Here is a 21,439-nt window from a genome sequence, read left to right on the forward strand (position 1 = left end):
GATAGATGGTTGTGGCGTTGAATTGTAGGACACCCAGCTAGCATCTGAGAAATGGTCAGCGTGGGGGAAAAACCCACATGTGTGCTGTCGAAAGTGTTCTATGAGTAGAGTAGAAGGAAAGAGGGGGATGAAGGAGGGGGAACTGGGTGAAGGTGGTTAAAAGGGACAAACCTCCAGTTATAAAAACGTTCTGAGGACGTAACGCACAGCACGGTGACTAAAGCTAACAATACTATTTTGTATACTTCAAAGTTGCTAAGAGTAAATCTTAAGAATTCTCCTCACAAGGGAAAAAAGCCTTTTTGTAACCTTTTGTAATGTGAGGTGATGGATGTCAACTACCCTTATGGTGGTGATCACTTCACAATACCTATGTCTATCACATCGTTATGTATACCTCTGAAACCTACACCAGGTTACCTGTCAATTATGCCTCAAAGAAACCGGAGTGGGGAGCAGGGGGAGAAGGAAAGAGTTGCCCTTTAGTGGCGCATCCGTAGAAAAAGAATTTTATTTTAGCCGAGTAACATAAACAGTGTTTTCCTTTGGGAAGAGATTGGTTTGGATGAAGTCATGAGTGTGGAGCCCTCTTGATAGCATTGGTGCCCTGGTCAGAAAAACCCCACAGAGCTTGGTCCCTCTCTTTCTCTCCACTCTCTGAGGACACAGCAAGCAGGTGGTGATCTGCCAGCCGGGAGGGAGGAGAGTCCTCACCAGCAATCAGCCCTGCTGACACCTTGATCTTGAACTTTCCAGCTTCCAGAACTGTTAAGAAGATAAATGTCTGCGATCTACGCCCCCTAGGCTGTAGTATTTTATTATGGCAGCTCAAGCTGACTAGGACAGCCCTCCTGGAGCTGGATACTACACTTCAGAAAGGGATCTTTACCCCGAACCCACATGATACAGAGTCTCTCATAAGCAGAATAACCAGATTCTGAGGTCTAGAGCAGGGTTCCCCAAACTCAGCACTATTGACATTTGGAGCTGAATCATTGTCCGTGCTGGAAAAAGTCTATTCAGGTCCTTTGCCCATTTTTATTTGGATCATTTGGTTTTTTGCTATCGAGTTGTTGAAGATTAACTCTTTTTAACCATATATGGCTTGCAAATATTTTCTTCCACTCAGTGGGTTGCCTTTTCATTTTGTGTCCAACATCTTGGCCGCCGCGAGATGTCAAGAGGCATGCTGGGCCCCACCCACTCGATGCCAGGAAGCTCCCCCCCACCCCCGTGGCAATTGTAAATGTCTGCAGACATTGCCCAGTGTCCCTTGGGGAGGGCAGAGTCACCCCCAGTTGAGAACCACTAGTCTAGGTTTGGGGGAAGCATTATGACAGCCCCTGGAATTACACTGCCTGGGTGCAAGCCCTGAGCCCCCAACTTAGGAAAATTAACTTCAATGGCTAACCTCAGCTTCTTGGTTGCTGAAGTAAGAATAATACTTCCATCACTGTTTTATTTACTTACTGCCACACAACAAGCTACCCTAAAAGATATTGGGTTTATTTTTCTTAAAATTGTAAGAGTCAGGAATTGAGAAGCGTTGGGGTGGTTTATCTTTCATCCAAGCGGTACCTGCTGGGGCAGCTGGGGCTGGAGAATCCAATTTCAGAGTGACCTCTTCACTCACAGGTTTGTGCCTTGGTCCCCTCTCTCCTCTGCCCCCTTGCTCCTCTCTGGTCTCTCCCTCCCCACATGGCAGAGCCAGGAGCCAGCATATTTATTTACTCGATATAGAGTACCACAATCCACTTATTAGATGTGGAGGAAATAAGGCAAAAATGAAAGTGCACCAATCACCCTTTATGTGGTTCCAAGGGAGAAGAGTCTTGAGGTTTGGGATGAATGAGGCTGTCAGCAGGTGGTTATCTTTTCCTGGACCAAGATTTAGCAGCCGCGCCCCCATTTTTATAGCTTTGCTTGCCTTTATGAAGGGAAATGATATGGTTTCAGTTGGTTCTCAAAATACTATTGAAACAAACGTGATGTGGATTGCAGGAACTTCATTCCTTGTCTCTGGGTCAGTACATAACCCCCACGTCTGATTTTTTTTTTTCATCTCATAAAGAGGAACATTTATCTTAAAAGAATAAATTATTTTATCCTTAAGAAAAACGATTTCATGATGACAAAGGATTTGACCTGGACAAAGTATGACTGTTCGCAGAAAAACAGAACTCACAAGAAGGTTAAAAATAGTAAATGGTGACTGGCTCTGGACATGCTGAAGAGGTGTACATGGACAAAGATATTCCACAGTACTGGTAGTGAATCTGAACCCTGAAGGAGTTTAGAACCGGAAATGTAAATTATAGTGTCAAACTAATGGGATTTCTTAAGTTTGACTTTAGGATAAACTTTAAGATGAAGTAAATTATGCTTTTCTGCCTTCCCCTCTTGATAAATTATTAAATATAAATTTAGTAAAAGTATTATCAGAAAAAAATTCTAAAAGACTTTGCAATAGACCAAAAAATTATTGGGTGTCTTCAATGGAAACCTGTAAATTGTTTAAAGAACATCCTTTCGGTTTCTCTGTTTTAAAGCACTTACACCATTTTCTTTGAGCTATTTCATAATCCTGTGAGTTGTAAACAACTGATAGAAATATAAAAGATTCTTGTCTACAGATGTGAAAATAATTCCGTCCGGTGGAGGGCAATTGATTTTCCTCCATCCCCTATGGAAAAAGCCAGTTTTGCATCTATTTGTAAATTAATTTAGCCATTCTTTTTTTTTATTATTAACATAATGTATTATCTGTTTCAGGGGTACAGGTCTGTGATTCATCAGTCTTACACAATTCACAGCGCTCACCATAGCGCATACCCTCCCCAATGTTTATCACCCAGCCACCCCATCCCTCCCACCCCCCCTCCACTCCAGCAACCCTCAGTTTGTTTCCTGAGATTAAGAGTCTCTTATGGTTTGTCTCCCTAATTTAACCATTCTTTTTTTTTTAAGATTTTATTTATTTATTTGACAGAGAGAGAGAGAGCAGGAATGCAGAAACAGTGGGAGCGGCAGAGGGAGAGGGAGAAGCAGGCCCCCCGCGGAGCAGGGAGACCGATGCAGGGCTCCATCCCAGGACCCTGGGATCATGACCTGAGCCAAAGGCAGTCACTCAACCAACTGAGCCACCCAGGCGCCCCTAATTTAGCCATTCTTGATTGACTTATATACGTGTGGTGCTTTGAATTCTGCTTTGAAATAATTGTAACATTTTACTGGTTTACTCATTAATTAATGTGTTAAATAATGTCTTTGACATATGTTCATTTTATATTCATATAAGTCATTATTTTACCTTTGCAAATTATCTTTTAATAATATTTAATATCTTTTTATGAAAGTAAAATGCTAAAACTGTGGCTGGATGTGTGATGACCATAAATGTTCATGCATTATTTGAACAAATACCTATCTTTCAAAAAAAAGAAAAGAAAAAAAAACATTTCATTCTATTAGAAATCAAAATATTTACCTAGACAGAAAATGCTGACCAGAACAAAATTTTTTTCTGATACATCCTTGTCTCTTTTTTAAAGATTCTATTTATTTATTTGAGAGAGAGCATGCACTAGAGAGAGAGAGAAGGAAAGAATGATTGGGAGGCAGAAGGAGAGGGAGAAGCAGGTTCCCCACTGAGCAGGGAGCCTGATGCGGGGCTCAATCCCAGGACCCTGGGATCAGGACCTGAGCTGAAGGCAGACACTTAACTGACTGAGCAAATACATCTTTGATCATAAACAGGTTCATGGCTGGGTATCAATAACAGCATATTCTGCAAGTCTTTTTTTTTTTCCAAATAAGAAAACAATTCAAACAGTAATATTCATTACCAGGGAATCTCCAAAATACAAGCTGACTCCTCTTCTTCCTTTTAAACAAGTTTAGATATTCACAAATAATAGTTTAATAGTTTCTGCAAAATCAATGCCTGTGATCATATCCAAGTACATGTTTCTTTGAGATCGGGAATTAGCGTCAAGTTTCTATTCAATGCTATATACATAAATGAGTCTGACTCATTTATGTCTGATTCTACTACTTTTTTGACCTGGGTAGTTCCCGTAAGAACCTCAACCATGATTTATTTATTGGTCAAATAGGGACATTAGTCTTTAATGTCTTGTAAGAATAAGACATCAACTAAGTGAAAAAAAAAAAAGATGCATGTAAAGTGCCTGGCATATAACTGATTCCACATAAACATTAGCTAATTTAATGTAACATCATATAACTGCACGTATCTGTAGATGGAAAAATAGTATATATAACATGCAACTACTTCTGACCAGAAATTTTAAAGTACCAAAATATGGGGGCTCCTGGGTTGCTGAGTCGGTTAAGCATCAGACTCTTGCTACCACTTCCCTGATGATAAGTGACGTTGAGCATCTTTTCATGTACCTGTTGTCCATTTGTATCTCTTCTTTGGAAAAAGTCTGTTCAGGTCCTTTGCCCATTTTTATTTGGATCATTTGGTTTTTTGCTATCGAGTTGTTGAAGATTAACTCTTTTTAACCATATATGGCTTGCAAATATTTTCTTCCACTCAGTGGGTTGCCTTTTCATTTTGTGGATGGTTTCCTTCACTGTGCAGAAGCTTTTTAGTTTGATGTGATCCAATTTGTTTATTTTCGCTTTTGCTGCCTTTCCTTTGGAGTTGGTTCCAAAAAAATCATCACCAAGACCTATGTCAAGGAGCTTACTGCCTGCTTTCTTCTAGAAGATTTATGGTTTCAGGTCTTACATTCAAGTCTTTAATCCATTTTGAGTTAATTTTTGTGTGTGGTGTAAGATAGTGGTCCAGTTTCATTCTCTTGCATGCAACTGTCCAGTTTTCCCAAAATCATTTATTGAAAAGACTGTTCTTTCCCCATTGTATACTCTTGCCTCATTTGTCATGAATTAATTGCCCATATATGCACGGGGTTATTTACGGGCTCTCTATTCTGTTCCATTGATTTGTGTCTGCTTTTATGCCAATACCATTCTGTCTTGATTACTTGTAATGTCCTTGTCTGGCTTTGGTATCAAGGTAATACTGACCTCATAAAATGAATTTAGGAGAATTGACTCCTCTTCTATTATTTGGACGAGTTTGACAAGGACTGATAATTTTTCTTTAAATGTATGGAGGAATTAACCAGTGAAGCCATGTGGTCCTGGACTTTTGTTTGTTGGGAGACTTTTGATTTCTGGTTAATTTCCTTACTAGTCACTGGTCTGTTCAGATTTTCTATTTCTTCATGATTTAATCTCAGCAGATTGTCTATTCCTAGGAATTTATCCATTTCTTCTAACTTACCCAATTATACAACCACTTTCCTGCATCCCATAAGTTTTGGTATAAGACATTTCCACCTTCGTTTGCTTCATATTTTAATTTCTCTTTCACTTTCTTCTTTGCCCCATTGATTGTTTAGGAGTGTATTGATTAATTTCCGTATACTCGTGAATGTTTTCCATTTTCTTCCTGTTACTGATTACTGGTTTCATATCACTGTGGTTAGAGAAGATACTTGATATGATTCCAATCTTCTTAAATTTGGTAAGACTTGTTTTGTGACCTAACATAGGATCTATGCTGAACTTCCCATGTCTACTTCAGGATGTGTATTCTGCTGGTGTTGGATGAAATGTCCTGTAGAGACTGTTAAGTCCATTCAACCTAAAGTACAGTTCAAGCCCAATGTTTCCTTACTGATTTTCTGCCTGGCTAGTCTACCCACCGTTGAAGTGGGGTATCAAAGTCCCCTACTTTTACTGCATTCCTGTTTATTTCTCCCTTCAGATTTTCTGATACTTGCAAAACATATTTTGGTGCTCCAGTGTTGGATGTGTATATATATTTGTTATATCCTCTTGATGAACTGACCCATTTATCATTATATAATGACCTTCTTTGTCTCTTGTTACAGTTTTTATTTAAAGTCTATTTTGTCTGATAAAAGTGTAGTTGCCCTTGCTGTCTTTTGGTTTCCATTAGCATGGAATATCATCTTCCATCCCTTCACTTTGAGCCTTTGTGTGTTCTTAAAGCTGACGTGTGTCTCTTATAGGCAACATATAGTTATGTCTTGTTTGTTTGGTTTTTTATCCATTCATCCACTTTTTGTCTTTTTATTTACTTTTTTTTTTTAAGGTAGGCTCCATGCCCAACGTGGGGCTTGAACTCACCACCCCGAGATCAAGAGTCACATGTTCTGACTGAGCCAGCCAGGTGCCCCAACTCTATGTCTTTTGATTGGAGAATTTAATCCATTCACAGTTAAAGTAACCATTGATAGGTAAGGACCTACTATTGCCATCTTTTTAATTGTTTTCTGGCTGTTTTGTAGCTCCTTTGTTTCTTTCTTCCTTTCTTGCTGCCTCCCTTTTTGATTTGACGATTTTCCATAGTGATACGCTTTTATTCTTTTCTCTTTATCTTTTTTGTATCTACTATCAGTTTTTGCTCTGTGGTTATAATGAGGCTTACATTAAACATCTCATAGTTATAATAGTCTGTTTTAAGCTGATCACAGCTTAACTTCGATCACATAAAAAACTACCCTCTTACTTCCCCCTCACCATATTTATTTTTCTTTGGGTTAATTACTGAAACATTATTGTGTTTCTTTGGAGGTGTCTCATTTCCTTGATTTTTTTTTCATGTTCCTTAAAGTCTTGCTTTTGCTGTCTTCACATTTGAAGAATGAGTCATGTCTTCCAGTCCTTACTGACTGGCTGCAGGAGAGGGATGCTGTCACCAGTCAGCCCTGCTAGAGATTCTAAGGCTCTCAGACTTTCCCTATGGATGTACCCACTGCACACTTCCTGTTCCCTCTTGGGGAGAATTCTTAAGATTTTGGGACTTCTCTGGATCCTACAAAGCCAGACTAGGTGCTAAGAGCCTCTTGTTTGCTTTCCCCATGGTGGTGTCCTGAAATGCTCAGTTTTATATGTTTCCTCCTTACCTACCCATATTTGTTAAGCACCTACTGTGTCAGGCACTGTTCTCAATGCCTGGGATTCACTGGTAAATTTCAATGAACAGAAGCTCTTGCTATCATGGAGCTTACACTTTGGCAAGTCACAGGTGCATACCAGACTCTACCACTTCCTGGAACAAGAAGCCTTCTCTGGTTACTAAAGATGCAACTTGTTATTAAATCCTCCTAACAAGCCATCAGAGTGGTATGGCAGATGGTGTGTTCCAAAGATGACTGTCCTAACGTCTTCCATCCCAGTGGGCCTTTCTGCAATTGGAACTTGTGCCTCCAAAGTCACTTTCTCTACCTCCTTAAATTTGGGTGGGCCCTGAGGAAAGAATGGCACATGACAGAAGCGACTTTCAGGTCACTCCATGCCCTGCCTCTTGGAATCCAGCCATGCTGTGAGCCTGCCATGCTGTGAGAAGCCCAAGCCACATAGAAAAGACAAAGGTATGTGCATGAGTTGATAGTCCTGAATGAGCTGTGAGTGAACAAGCTTCCAGATGATTCCAGCTCCCAGTTATTCATCTCCAACCATTTGAGTCTTCTCAGTTGAGCCTTAGGCATTGTGTAGAAGAAAGTAAGTCATTTTTACTATATTCTGCCCTGATTCCTGACCCACTGAAGCCATGAGCATAATAAAATGGTTATTGTTTTGTGCCACTAAGTTTGGGACATTTATTATGCATCATTGGATAACTGGTACACACTGCAAACAAAATAAAACAAGGTCAGTAATAAACAGTGAATTGGCAGGGGTGCTCGTTTTAATGGAGTGTCAGGTAAGGAGAAGGCTTTGGAGTTGAGCACTGAATGATGAAAAAGGATCTACATGGGAAGATCTGGGAGAGGAGCTTTCCAGGCAGAAGGAACAGCCAGAGCAAAGGCTCTGAGGCAGGACTCTGCCTGGCATGCATAGCAAGAGCTAGGAGGCCTGTTGTGCCTGGAACAGAGAGAGGGGGCAGACTGGAGACCGTGAGATGGGGGAGGTGACAGGAGTGCACTGGGCAGGATCTGATGGGCCGTGAGCAGCTGGGGGTTTTGGTCGTGCTTAATAGAAAGCCACTTGAGGTCATTGAAATAGCACCAAATCCCAGTCAGTGCAGCTTACATTTCTCTGCTTCTGTCTAGCCCCACTACCACCACCCCCCACCCAAACCAGTCAGATCTTTCTCCTAGAGGCCTCCACCAGCTTCCCAGTCACATTCCTGCTTCCAATTTCCACACCACAGTCTTAGCTTAAAATTTTCCACTGACTTTACACTGACGGCAAAAAAATGTCCAAACCTCTATATCTGCACATGGGTCCTTCATGATTTCTCTAACCTCATTCCTTACCACTGTCCATCTCATTACTCCCCTCTAACCACACTGATCTCCTGAGGCCCAAACATGCCTGGACTGTTCCTACCTCAGGGCCTTTGCCCCTGCTGTGTCCTCTGTCTGGAATGCCCTCCTCCCAGATATTCTCATGGCTGGATTTTTGTCATCATTTGAATCTCAGCACATGTATTGCCTTCTAAGAGAAGACGACTGTGCCATCACTTAAAAATAGACCTCCTTCACTCTCTAGAACATCTCCCCACATATTTCTTTCATAACATTTGTAGTGGGTCACTTTATATGTCAACTTGGCTAGGCCACAGTACACAAATATTTGGCCATACATCAGTCTAAATGTTGCTGTGAAGGTATTTTTTTAGATGATTCATATTTAAGTTAGTAGCAGACTCTGAATAAAGCATATTCCCTCCCCCATAATGTAGGTGGGTCTTATCCAATCAGTTGAAGGCCTTAAGAGAAAAAGACTGAGGTCCCCCAGAGGAAGAGGGAATTCTGCCTCAAGAATGCCTTCAGATCCAAGACTGCAACTTCAATTCTTCCCTGGGTCTCCAGCCTGCTGGTCCACCCTGCAGATTTCAGACTTGCAAGATCCCACAATTTTGTAAACCAACTCCCCCAAAATAAATCTCTCTACACATATATGCACATCCTATTGGTTCTGTTTCTCTGGAGAACTCTGACTAAAATAGCACTTATACCATCTTAAGTTACCATATTTAGGGGTGATCTAGAAGTGAGATCAGTAATATTTTCTCTAAAGGGCCAGATTTTAGGCTTCACAGGCCATATGGTCTCTGTCACAGCTACTCATCTCACTACTGGAGCACAAAACAACTATGGACAATACATAAACAAATGATCATGGCCACGTTCCAATAAAACATCACTTGCAAAAACGTGATGGGCTATATAGCTTGCCGACCCCTGATCTAGAATGTAAGCAGAACCCAAGCTCCTCTTCCTTACCCTTCCTTACCCTGTATCCCTAGCCCCTAGAAACATGGTAGCACATTAAACACCTCTAGTAAATATATGTTGAATACATAAATGAAAAAATGAAAAAGTTTTGTCTAATCTTACTCTGCTAAATCAATTCTTTGCATTCTAATGACTTTGAACTTTACTCAGCAACAATATTTAATCTTTAAGCTTTAATATCTCTCTGAAAGTTTGATAATGGAGGGTTTTAGTCAAGTTTGAGGGAGTGTTCTTATAGATTTATTATTCATGTATTTAAATATCATTTAATCTAAAATCTGTTAAAGCCTTTCTAGGGAAATGATTCAGACTGACTCTGGAGTCTTTTATTTGTTCTATTAGTTCTGTTTCTTCAGATGTTGATTATTTTCTGCTCATGTGGAGTTCAAGGTGTCTCCCTCATGGTTTTGATTTTGGTCCCATGCCTGGTGATCCTTAGTTGTCTACTCGGCTTTGAGTCTGAAAATTCCAATTCTTCCTGGGACATCTGGCTGGCTCAGTTGGTGGAGCCTGTGACTCTTGATCTCAGGGCTGTGAATTCAAGCCCCACGTTGGGGGGTAGAGATTACTTAAAAATTAATAAATAAAATTTTAAAAAATAGAAAATTCCAATTCTCCTGCCTGTTCTATTTGCTATAACTTGACTCAAGAGAGGAGTGCTGGTAACTTGATATGTCACATTCACTGATTTAGCCTAAGGGCAAATCATAGCATTGGGTTTGCTCGGTATGTGGATCAGAAGAGAGGGTAGAGCCACCCCAGCTAGCTCCCATGTCCATCTGTCTGTCTGTCTGTCTGTGCGCTTTCTTTCTTTTTTTCTTTTTCTCTTTCTCTCTTTCTGGGTATAGTTGACAGTTACACTAGTTTCAGATGTACAACCCAGTGATTCAACAAGTCTCTACGGTACGTTCTGCTCACCACAAATACAGCCACCATCTGTCACCATACAATGCCGTTTCAATACCATTGACTATATTCCTTATGCCGTGCCTTTCATTCCCACAATTTATTCATTCCGTAACTGGAAGCCTATATCTCCCACTCCTCTCTCCCCATTTTGCCCATCCTCCCACCCTCTTGTTTCTTTCTAAGTAATCACCTTGATAAATACCCCCAAAACTTCCTCCTGTTACTTGAATCCACTCACACCACATTTGGAATTTCCTAGAACTGCCCATCTTTGAGGTTCTGGTTTCCTCTGGTTTTGTTTCTTAATAATCCTGATCTTGTCTGACTCATCTTAAATAAATACTTGCAACTTATACTCCCATACAAGGGCAAGGCGAGAGAAGATGGTAAAGCAAATGGGGCAAAATGTTAACAATTGATGCATCTGCATAAAGGATAGTGGGTGTTCTTTGTACCCTTTTTAATCATGTAACTTCTTTGAAATTCGAAATTATTTCAAAATACTAACTTTTTTTTTTCTTTAAGATTTTTTATTTTATTTATTTGACAGAGAGAGACACAGCAAGAGAGGGAACACAAGCAGGGGGAGTGGGAGAGGGAGAAGCAGGCTCCCCGCAGAGCGGGGAGCCCGATGTGGGACTCGATCCCAGGACCCTAGGATCATGACCTGAACCGAAGGCAGTCGCTTAACCGACTGAGCCACCCAGGCGCCCAAAATACTAACTTTTTTAAAAGAAGCTGCCTGCAGAGAAATCTCAAATTCTTCACTTGTCACTGATTTTTCAAGGCACTCTGATGCAACTTGACTCATTCATGCCCCTGAGAAGAGGCCCGAACTCATGATTCTGATGATGCAAAAACCTGTGAATATTTTTGGTTCTCATCTTAACTGACCCTCAGCAGTATCAGATACCACTGACCACTACTTCCTCCTTGAAACAGATTCCTTGGGATCTTGATTTTCCTCTTTCCTGTTTGGCTTTTCTTCTCAGGCTTTCATGAATACCTGACTTCCTCCTGAACCTCCTCAGCGCTTGATCGTAGACCCTTTTTATTTTTTATTCTAAGAGATTTCATCCTTGTCCAAAACATCCTTTATATAAATATACCAACAACGCTTACAATTCCATTCCAGCCAAAGAGCTTGCGTGGCCACAGAATTGACTCAATATTCCCACATGACCACTTCAGAGGCACCTGGAAATTCCACACATCCCAAAGTGACCCATGAGCTTCCAGGGTCTCCAAATCCCTAAGTACTTCTATCTAACCAGTTGCATGAGTCAAAAGTCTTGGCTTCTCTATCTCCTCTCTCTCACCCATATTCAAAGCTTTTGCCAACTCCTGTTCCTTTTATTGTCTGTCTCTTACATGCATACATTGCCTCTCCTTCTTCAAAGCTAGCATTTCATCCCGAAACTCCTACTCTCTCTCAGCCGAGTAATTCCATGGGCCTCCTCCCCCCACCTGCACACACACACACACACACTCTCTCTCTCTCTCTCAAATAAATAAATCTTTCTTAAAAATACTGTACTGTGCACTTAAAATGTTAAGAGTGTAGATCTCAAGTTAAGTATTCTTAACGCCATTTTAAAAATGCTCTGCAGTCTCTACTCGTTCCTCACCATCCTGCTCCCAGCAGACACACATAGGCACACAAGAAGCTGGTGTAAGGCTTCGGGCTCTTCCACTCTGCTCCCACTGGAGACTCACCGAACAGCACTGCTGTGGGGGGAGGGCATGGGGTCTCTGTTCATCCCCATCCTGGGTAGCAGGAGTTTACTGGGCAGACTGAGCCAGAGCCCATGGAATGCATCTGAGGGACAAGAACCAGCCTGGACTCTTCACAGAGAGGTTGGGAATCTGGCTTGAAAATTCTGAGAAACCTCAGACAAGAAACCCCCCTCCAAGGGGTACTACCACTGCAATGGTGTGAGCGGGCCATCTCCCTTTGTGACATCCCACCTCTTGTAAATGGTCTCAACTCACGTCCCCAGCCCCTCATGCAATTTCACAGTCCCTGATCCCAAGCCTTAGACACCAAATATGTTTTGGAATCCAGAACTGACACTGGTAATATGACACATATATATGTCTTTGACCTCATCCCCAACACAGGGCTCCTAAACCCTAGTAAATTCCTAAGTGATGAGAACACTGGAAGCATCTTTTGTTCTAATGAGGTGACTCTGGGTGGGCTCCTGGATGACTCCTGGGTGGGGGCTGGTCACCAGAAAGACCAAGCCATGATTAGAAGCTTGAAATTTTCCGTCCCACCCCCATCCTCCAAACAGGGGAAAGAGGCTAGAAACAGTGTTTGTAGTTGATCATACCCACGTGAGGAAGCGTCCATAACATCCCAATAGTAGAGGTTTTGGGGAGTTTCCAGGTTGGCGAACACAACCGCACAAGGAGGGTGACACATCCCAGCTCCACAGGGACAGAAGCTCCTGCACTCAGGGTCTTTCCAGAACTCTTCATCTGGTGTTATTCTGCAGCCCTTATCATATCCTTTAATAAACTGGTAAACGTGTTTCCCTGAATTCTAGGAGCAGCTCTAGCAAATTAATCGAACCCAAGGAAGAGATCACTGCAACTTGCCACCTAGCACTGGTTGATCAGAGGCACAGGTCCGTCTGTCTATTTTAGATTTGTGACTGGCATTTGAAGCAGGGAAGGGGGGAGACAGTTTTGTGGAAACTGAGCACTTAAACCGTGGGATCTGACACTCTCTCTGGGTAGATAGTGTCAGAGTTGAGTTAGATCCTTGGATACCTTGCTGGTGGCTGAGAATTGCTTGTTGGTGTCAGGAAATGTCTCCACAGATTTGGTGACCAGAAGAGACAGAAGTGAAGTGTTTTGTGTGAGTAATGAATCAGACTCGTATACCATATACGTTACTTACATATATTACATCATAAGTATGTATTAAAAGGGACTCATGCTAAAGTACACATATATTACCTCCCACCAGGGGCTTCTGAGACAGTCCCCAATAATCAAGCATATTAACATCCTTATTATATGCATATTTGAGCTAAGGAATAAATAAAGACCATAAACACCTTCACATGGGTTCAGTCTATTTGGGCTGCTAAAGGAGCTGTGAAAATTTTTCTGTTTGGGGATTTTATGGTTCCGGATGCAGGATTATAAATCTGTGATTGTTTCTATAACACCACATGTTTCCAAATTTGCCTTTGTAACTTTGTGACCCCCATCTTGGCAAGGTGTCTTTATGACATCACAGATGTGTCATTGTAACCCCTCTCCTGTGAATTGTTGTTTCTTTGTTACATGCCCATGGGACACTGTAGAATTCTATGTGTATGTTGGCGTGAAATGTATTGAGTGCTTACCGAGAGCCTAGCACTGTGCATTGAGTGTGTATTCAGTGCATCAACTCTTACAACCATCTGTATTAGGTCTGCTAGGGCTGTCACAACAAAGTACCACAAACTGAGTGCCTTAAGCAAGATGTTTATTCTCTCACAGTTCTGGAGGCCAGGAGTCCAAAATCAAAATGTTGTCAGGATTGGTTCTTTCTGGGGCTGCAAGGGAGGGGTCTGTTCCAGGTCTGACCCTCCTTGATTTGTAGATATCCTTCTTCACGATCACATGGCATTTTCTGTGTGTGTGTATGCACACAGGTCTATCTCCAAATTTCCCTTTTTACAAGGACGCCGATCATATTGGATTAGGGCCCAACCTAACGACCTCATTTTAGCATAATTACTTCTGTAAAGACTCTATCTCCAAATACAGTCACATTCTGAGGTCCTGGGGGTTAGGGCTTCCACATATGAATCGGGGCGGGGGGCACACAATTCAGCCCAAACTTTTCTGTATTCTATAAGCTCACTTGGAAGTGACAGTGGGGGACACCTGGGTGGCTCAGTCGGTTGGGTGTCTGCCTTCAGCTTGGGTCATGATCTCAGGGTCCTAAGATCGAGCCCCACATCAGGCTCCCTGCTCCTGGGGAGCCTGCTTCTCCCTTTCCCTCTGCTTGCCGCTCCACCTGCTTGAGCTCTCTCTCTCTCTCTCTCTCTCTGTCAAATACATAAATAAATGAATCTTTAAAAAAAAAGGAAGTGACCAGGGTTCCAGGAAGACTGGCTCTACAACTCACACTGTCGACCACTCTACCTGTTATTGGCTGTGTGACCTTGGGCTAACCTCCCTGGGCCTTAATTTCTTTGCCTGTAAAATGGGAATGAAAATAAAATAGCACCTTCCTGTTGGAGTCTTCGCAAAGCAATTAGTGCCTGGGACCAGTAAGCATTAATAAACATCAGCTATAATTCCTGTCACTATTATAGAATTCCATCTGTGTACCTCGGGTCTTAGTAACATATGATGACATTATGGGGCCCAAGTATCCTTGCTGTGGGACACTCTCAAACCCAAATAACCCAGGAAGTGGAACAGAATCTCAGATCCCAAAACTACCAAGAAAGGTACTGACAGCCTTGAGGGCCTGCATCCTTGGGCAGCATGGAACAGAACCCACCCCAGAAAGCAATTCATGGAAGGACACTCAAGTTTCTCATAGCCCTCAAGGGCAGCTACTAAATGTACTGGATTGAATAGTGTCCCCCCCCCAAAAAAATGTTTTTTTCATGCCCTTCCAGGAACCTCAGAATATTGACCTTATTTGGAAATAGGGGCTTTGCAGATATAAGTAGTTAAATTAAGATGAGGTTATACTGGAGTCATGTGAGTGGTATATCCAATATGAGCAGTGTCCTTATAGGAAGAGGAGAAGAGAAGCAGATGAGATGCACAGAAGGAAAAGCCGTGCCACAAGGGAGGCAGAGATGAGGGTAATGCAGAAGCCAGGAAAGGAACGCCATCCACCAGAAACTGGAAGAGGCAGGGAAGGAGTCTTCCCTAGAGCCTCTGGAGAGAGCATGGCCCTGCCAACACCTCGATTTTGGACTTCTGGCCTCCAGGACTGGTGGAAAATAATTATCTGGTGCTCTAAGCCACCCAGTTTATGGTACTTTGTTTTTGGTTTGTTTTAAGTAGGCTCCATGCCCAGCTTGGAGCCCAAGGTGGGGCTTGAACTCATGGCCCTGAGATCAACACCTGGGCTGAGATCAAGAGTCAGTGGCCCAACCAGGTGCCCCTATGGTACTTTGTTAGAGCAACCCTGAGAAACTAAGGCACTAGGGCATCCCACGACACCAGGAAGAGGCAAGTAGGAAACGTCAGTAGCTCCTCTGTCTCTCTAGGGCTCTATGGTCTCATCTGTGAATCCCCACACATCTTCCTCCTCCCCCGCCCCCCCCCCTTGCACATGCTTCCCTCCATGTTTCTGTCATGTACAGCTTCCAATTCCTGACCAGAATGGTTGGTAGAGCCAGGCCTGCCCCTATTCCTGTGGAGGAGATCTGATTGGCCCAGCTTGATTCATGTGTCCGTCCTGGCCCAGTCAGCTGCACCGGAGGACTGGCGTCACCTGGTGCTCTTCAAAATAGGCAACAGCTAGGTTAGCCTGTCGCTGGTCCCTGGACCGAGAGTTCTGCCGAGCACCCTTCCCCCCCACAACCCTGGAGGTGAACCAAGTGCAAGGTTTTGGATGGCAAAGGCCATCTTGGAAGTCCAGAGCAAGCATCTAGTAATGGGGGCGGGGGGGGGGGGCCGTAACAGTCTTTTGCCAAAATGTGAACCAGACCGAAGGCATCTTGGACAGACGGCCACCAAGACCTCTCTGACCTGAAGCCTTCTTGAGCACAGCACCCCCCCACGTCCTTTCCCTTTTACTTAGCCACATCCTTGAGTATCCGGGGTCCTTGATCTGCCCTGGAGACATGACTGTGACACACCTATTCTCAAATGTTCTCCTCCTGAGTGCCCTCGCCCTGCCCCCACCCCACGGACTCCCAGCCTCTAGCAGGTCTGACAGGAGGTGGGGGTTTCAGGGACCTGCTCCTCTTGCAGCCACTCAAAACAGGTTTCTGTCTGTAAGTCCCCTTAATAAACCACTTCCCATCAAGCCGCACTGGTAGACCTTTTTCTTCCATCTTACAGCTCCTTAGGATTTGTCATTTCGCACATACTTCCTTTTCACGGGACAACCAACTAGTATGGAACGGTTTATTTATTTTTTGTGGGTTTTTTAAAGTTTATTTATTTATTTATTTATTTATTTATTTATTTATTTATATTTTTTAGTAACCTCGACACCCAACTTGGGGCTTGAACTTACAACCCAGAGATCAAGGGTCGCACGCTCTTCTAACTGAGCCAGCCAGGCGCCCCTAGAACTAGGTCAATAATTTAATTCCCAATCAGGGTGACACTTATAGGTGTCAGCTCATGCCAGTCCTGCACACTCAGGAGGAACTCTGAGAAGGGGTAGAGATGGGTCAGGCAAAAGGCGTTCACTTCCACATCCGCATCTTCACTGCCCGTCCCACACCCTCCTGTCTGGCCAGTGTGGGCCAATCTTCCACCTCTGTCTCCCTTGTTCCTGTCTTTCCTCCTAAGGCCCATCTAGGTCACCTGCTCTGTGAAGGCTTCTCTGCCCACCCCAGCCCCTTTTGTCCTAGGTAAGAAACCAAGATCCAGCCGGTTTATATGGACCAGCAGGCAGATCTGCATGGTGGGGAAATTATGGTGCTGGGGGGATTGGCTGGTCTGGAGAGAGTGGTATGTAGCAAATGTCTAACAACCGGCTCTCCAGAGGGGGAAAAATGAGTATGTGAGTTTATTATAAATTTTGTTGGCAAAAATGTGCAGCATGTATCTACAAAAAACATATAAAATACTCTCCTTTTTTTTTTTTAAAGAATTATTTAGGGGGCGCCTGGGTGGCTCAGTTGGTTAAGCGACTGCCTTCGGCTCAGGTCATCATCCTGGAGTCCCAGGATCGAGTCCTGCATCGGGCTCCCTGCTCAGCGGGGAGTCTGCTTCTCCCTCTGACCCTCCCCAGTCTCATGCTCTCTCTCTCTATCTCATTCTCTCTCTCTCAAATAAATAAATAAAATCTTTAAAAAAAAAAAAAAAAAGAACTGGGCGCCTGGGTGGCTCAGTTGGTTGGGCGACTGCCTTCGGCTCAGGTCATGATCCTGGAGTCCCAGGATCGAGTCCCGCATCGAGCTCCCTGCTCAGCGGGGAGTCTGCTTCTCCCTCTGACCCTCCCCCCTTTCATGTGCTCTCTCTCTCTCTCATTCTCTCTCTCAAATAAATAAATAAAATATTAAAAAAAAAAAAGAATTATTTAGTTATTTGAGAGAGAGCACGTGCCCATGTGCACATGAGCAGGGGGAGGAGCAGAGGGAGAGAGAGAATCCCAAGCAGACTCCCCACTGAGTGCACGGCGGACACAGATCCCACACCTCTGAGATCATGACCTGATTTGAAATCAAGAGTCAGATGCTTAACCAACTGAGCCACCCAGGTGTCCTTATAAAATACTCTTCATTGCAAATTGCATAGTCAACGCTTACAGAATGCGGTCTTGGATTTTTCCCACACTGGTACCCATAGCCACATATGGCTCCAAGCGACAAGGTTGGTATGTTCCTTTAAAGACTAAGATGAACTGGAACAACAAAGATATCCCCACCTCACTTGTTTGTCAGTCATCTTGAGCAACTTCTTTGCTAAATCAGATAACGGTCTGAAAACACAAGACAAATACTTCCTCAATTTCTCATGTGCTCTTCACAACGTCACGGCTCAAGACAAGACACACTTTCGAGTTTAATCTACATGTTTAATCTACACTTTCTCCATCACTGTCTTAAATAGGTGGTCCACACACAATAACGTGAAGCCAACCTGAAGCATTGGCAGATGCCCATGGCCAATTTTAAGTCCCCAGCATGAGGTCACCTAACAGGTCCTTCAGAACGGCATTACACAGTACTTCCACCATGCGGATACCAGCAGGTCACGTCACCAGCAGAGAGAATGACAAAATGGGAATGAACTCCCAAGAGCATAGGGTTGTTATGTCTCAAATAGGTACCTCATGCTGTCCGACATACAGCAAAGGTTCAATACTTCGCGGTCAGTAGGTTTATAAGTATCATATCATCCAATACCACGCACCATCCATCCCACACTCTCCCATGTGGTCCAGTCACACGGGGTCACACACAATCATAGTCCTAGTGCCAAGCAGGCATACCTGATGGCCAGCATGGCAAAAGCTGGGCTGTCTGTCTGTCTTGTTCATAGCTGTGTCCCCAACACCTAAAACAGCGCCTGATACAAAGGAGAGGCTCGGAACAACTTGCATGAATAAAGCTCACACGTCATAGTCACACGGACCCTGAAGACTAGCCCCCTGAATGCCAGAACAGAGCTGGGGATGAGTCTTTATTTCGCACATATTAACATAAATAAATTTTTTTTTAATCTGTTTTGTTTGCTGATGTTTCGCCGGCCCTGCCCAGGGCCTTGCCTACAGCAGATGTTCAATAAATATAAACGGAATGGATTAATATAAAGTACACTGTTGAGCTCAGGCTCAGAATAAATACCAGAAGTTCGACTTGGGGCAGGAATGGGAGAGTGACTTGGAGAGTCCTCGAGGAGTGGGTCAGCAGCGGGGACCCTTGCCAAGCCAGGTGAGGTAGAGTCGCTGGGGCGTCCGTCAACCAAGAGCCCCAATGAAAGAAGGCAGCGTTCATTCTCGGTCCAGGGGCCCGGAGCCAGGCCCCGTGTCAATGGGCCACGACGAGGGGAGTCCAGCGGGGACTTTGGTGGCCACTCTGAAGAGCCCCAAGATGGTGGCACCCTGTGCGAGCTGCCAAGCGAGGTGCGCCCCCTCCTCAGCCCGCAGGTGGACACCCAGGCGCTGGCCGGCGCCCAGCTGCAGCAGGCTGCCCCAGAAACCAGCTGCGGAGTCCCGGGCCTCCGAGGATGGAGGAGGCAGGTCCAAGGTCAGGGCCAGGGCTGCAGCCCCGACACCAAGCGGCTGCAGATGCAGGGCAGCGGAGACCGAGCCGGAGCCCTTGCCGGACACCACCCGCTGCAGCTTCAGGTTCAGGAAAACATAGTAGACCCCGGGTTCGGCCACCATCAGCTCCCCGGTGTGCTGGTCGTAACTCAGGCCTGGCCCTAGGAACACGCCTGCCAGGCCCGGGTCACTGTACCAGTGCAGGGGCCCTTCAGTCAGCTGTACTGAGGGAGGAAGAAGAGGGGAAGGTTCCTTGAGCATGGCTGCGGAGCAGGGGTGCAGCCCTGGGGAGGAGGAGCTGGGGCTCTGAGCCCGGGAGGGACAGAGGTCTCAGAAGGAAGAAGTTTCGGGCGCCTGGGTGGCTCAGTTGGTTAAGCAACTGCCTTCGGCTCAGGTCATGATCCTGGAGTACCGGGATCGAGTCCCGCATCGGGCTCCCTGCTCAGCAGGGAGTCTGCTTCTTCCTCTGACCCTCCACCCTCTCATGCTCTCTCTCTCTCATTCTCTCTCTCTCAATAAATAAATTAAAAAAAATCTTAAAAAAAAAAAATCTTAAAAAAAAAAAAAAGAAGGAAGAAGTTTCGAGGAGGTGAAGTTGGTGAGGGAAGGGAGGACAGGACAGCGAGGGAGGGGAGGACAGTCGTGAAGAGGGAGAGTGGGGGTGCAGGGTGGGAAAAGCAGAAGGAAGCCTGAGGAGGGGAAACGATGCCAAAGGTAGGAGGGGCAGTCTGGCTGGCGAGAGCAAGGTGGGGAGGGAAGGAAGGGGGTTGGCGGGGAGGTGAGGGGAATGGGGGAGGGGGCACAGCCTGGAGGGGACTCAGGAGGGAGGAGGTGGAAGGGAGAGTCTCAGGAAGGGGGAGAAGACCGAGGCGGGGGAGGGGGAGGGAGGGAAGAGGGGGGCCGTACCTCCCAGAGCCCAGCGGGAGAGACGAGAGCAGGTGGGATCTGTGGGATCAAGCCCCAGGTCTGGGGGCGGGGGCCGGGGGGGGGGGGCGGAGGGAACCTGAGGTAGGTACATTTGGGGGTCAGAGGAGGAAAAGCCGGCACCCTGATAGGGTCGTGGGAAGGTCAGGAAGACAGAGGAGGTTCAAAAAGGTGAGGGGACAGCTTTCAGAGAGGAGGGGAAGAGGGTCAGATGGAGGGAGAGGAGGCCTCCCTGTCCCGGGATTCCTCCGCCTTGTTGCCACCCCCGCCCCCGTGCGCCCAAGGGGAATGACCTCGGGACACTCACCATCTCGGGCCACCAGCTGCGCGAACACGCCCTGCGGAGAGAGGAAAGGCGGAAAGTGGACGGAGGCTCCCCCTCCCGCTGCCGCAGCCCCCTGGAAAGTGGGGGTCCCCGGGGTCTGTGCAGGCCTTGAGCCCTCCCCCCTGCTCCAAATGAACACCCTAGCATACACGCGCACCCAAAGCTGGTGACTCAACGTCCCCCAACCCCTGGAGTCTGCAAGGGCAGAACTTCGTGATTCAGCAGAGAAAAGAGGAGCGAGTCCCTCCGAGGGGCCCTTGGGAAGGAAAGGGGGAGACCCCAAGGGCGCGGGAGAAAAGCGAGGTTCTCCGGGAGTTAGGAAAGAACGCGGAGTCCCCCTCCCGGTTGGAGATAAAGAAGAGCCCTCGGGGTCCGCGATGGAGAAAGGGTTACCCTCCGGGGCCCGGGACGCAGATGGGGTCTCACGGGGGTGCCCCCCGAAGTCCTGGATAAAGAAGGGGTGCTCTCGGGGGCCCGGGTGGGAGAAGGGATTCCGGGCGCATCTCACCTGCGGAGAGTCGGGGAGGCGGGCGCGGGCGTCGGGCAGGAGCTCGGGGAGCTCGGGGAGCTCGGGGAGCCCGGGGAGCCCGGGGAGCCCGGGGCCGGGCGCGGCGGGGGCCCGGGGCGCGGCCCAGCGGAGGACGCAGGCGGCTCCCGTGCCGGCGAGCAGCAACAGCGCGGCGCTCAGGGCCCAGGGCAGCGGGCGGCAGGCGCTGCCGGGGGGCGCGGGCGGCCGCTGGGCCTCGGGGTCCGGGCAGGCGGCGGTGCGGGGGCACATGGCCGGCGGCGGGCGGCTGCAGCCGGGCCCGGGGCCCCGCGCTTTATAGAACTCAGGAAGCCGCGTTTTCCGGGGCGGAGCGGGTGGGGATCCCGGCTCCCCGCCCTCTCCGCCTTCCGTCTGAAGTTTCCCTAACTTTCTCTTCTCTGAATCTCTCTCCGCTTTCCATCAGCTTTCTCGCCCTCAAAGGCCTACCCCACCGTTTCCTCTTCGTCCCTGGTTCTCTCCCTCCCCGGTTCTCTCTCTCTCTGCCTCTGTCTCTCTGGGTGTCTCTCCGT

General features: G+C 46.0%; 1 protein-coding gene across 1 annotated transcript; it reads right to left on the bottom strand.

Moving 5' to 3' along the window:
• Positions 1-17,922: 17,922 nt before the first annotated feature.
• On the bottom strand, positions 17,923-21,161 carry TNFSF9 (TNF superfamily member 9). The gene is made up of 3 exons (XM_036120718.2): positions 20,892-21,161; positions 20,366-20,396; positions 17,923-19,358 (listed from the first exon to the last, which is right to left on the bottom strand). The coding sequence occupies exons 1-3, from the start codon at positions 21,159-21,161 to the stop codon at positions 18,862-18,864; spliced, it is 798 nt and encodes a 265-aa protein (XP_035976611.2). The 3' UTR covers positions 17,923-18,861.
• Between the last annotated feature and the right edge of the window lie 278 nt (positions 21,162-21,439).

Source organism: Halichoerus grypus, chromosome 1, assembly GCF_964656455.1.
Source record: "Halichoerus grypus chromosome 1, mHalGry1.hap1.1, whole genome shotgun sequence".
NCBI lineage: Eukaryota > Metazoa > Chordata > Mammalia > Carnivora > Phocidae > Halichoerus > Halichoerus grypus.

Excerpts from the sequence above, each read along its gene's own strand:
- TNFSF9 (XM_036120718.2), bottom strand. The coding sequence starts at position 21,161 with ATGTGCCCCCGCACCGCCGCCTGCCCGGACCCCGAGGCCCAGCGGCCG. Across the intron at positions 20,397-20,891 it reads GCCTCCCCGACTCTCCGCAG|GGCGTGTTCGCGCAGCTGGT; the intron begins GTGAGATGCGCC and ends CTCTCTCCGCAG. Across the intron at positions 19,359-20,365 it reads GCAGCTGGTGGCCCGAGATG|TACAGCTGACTGAAGGGCCC; the intron begins GTGAGTGTCCCG and ends TTCCTCCCTCAG.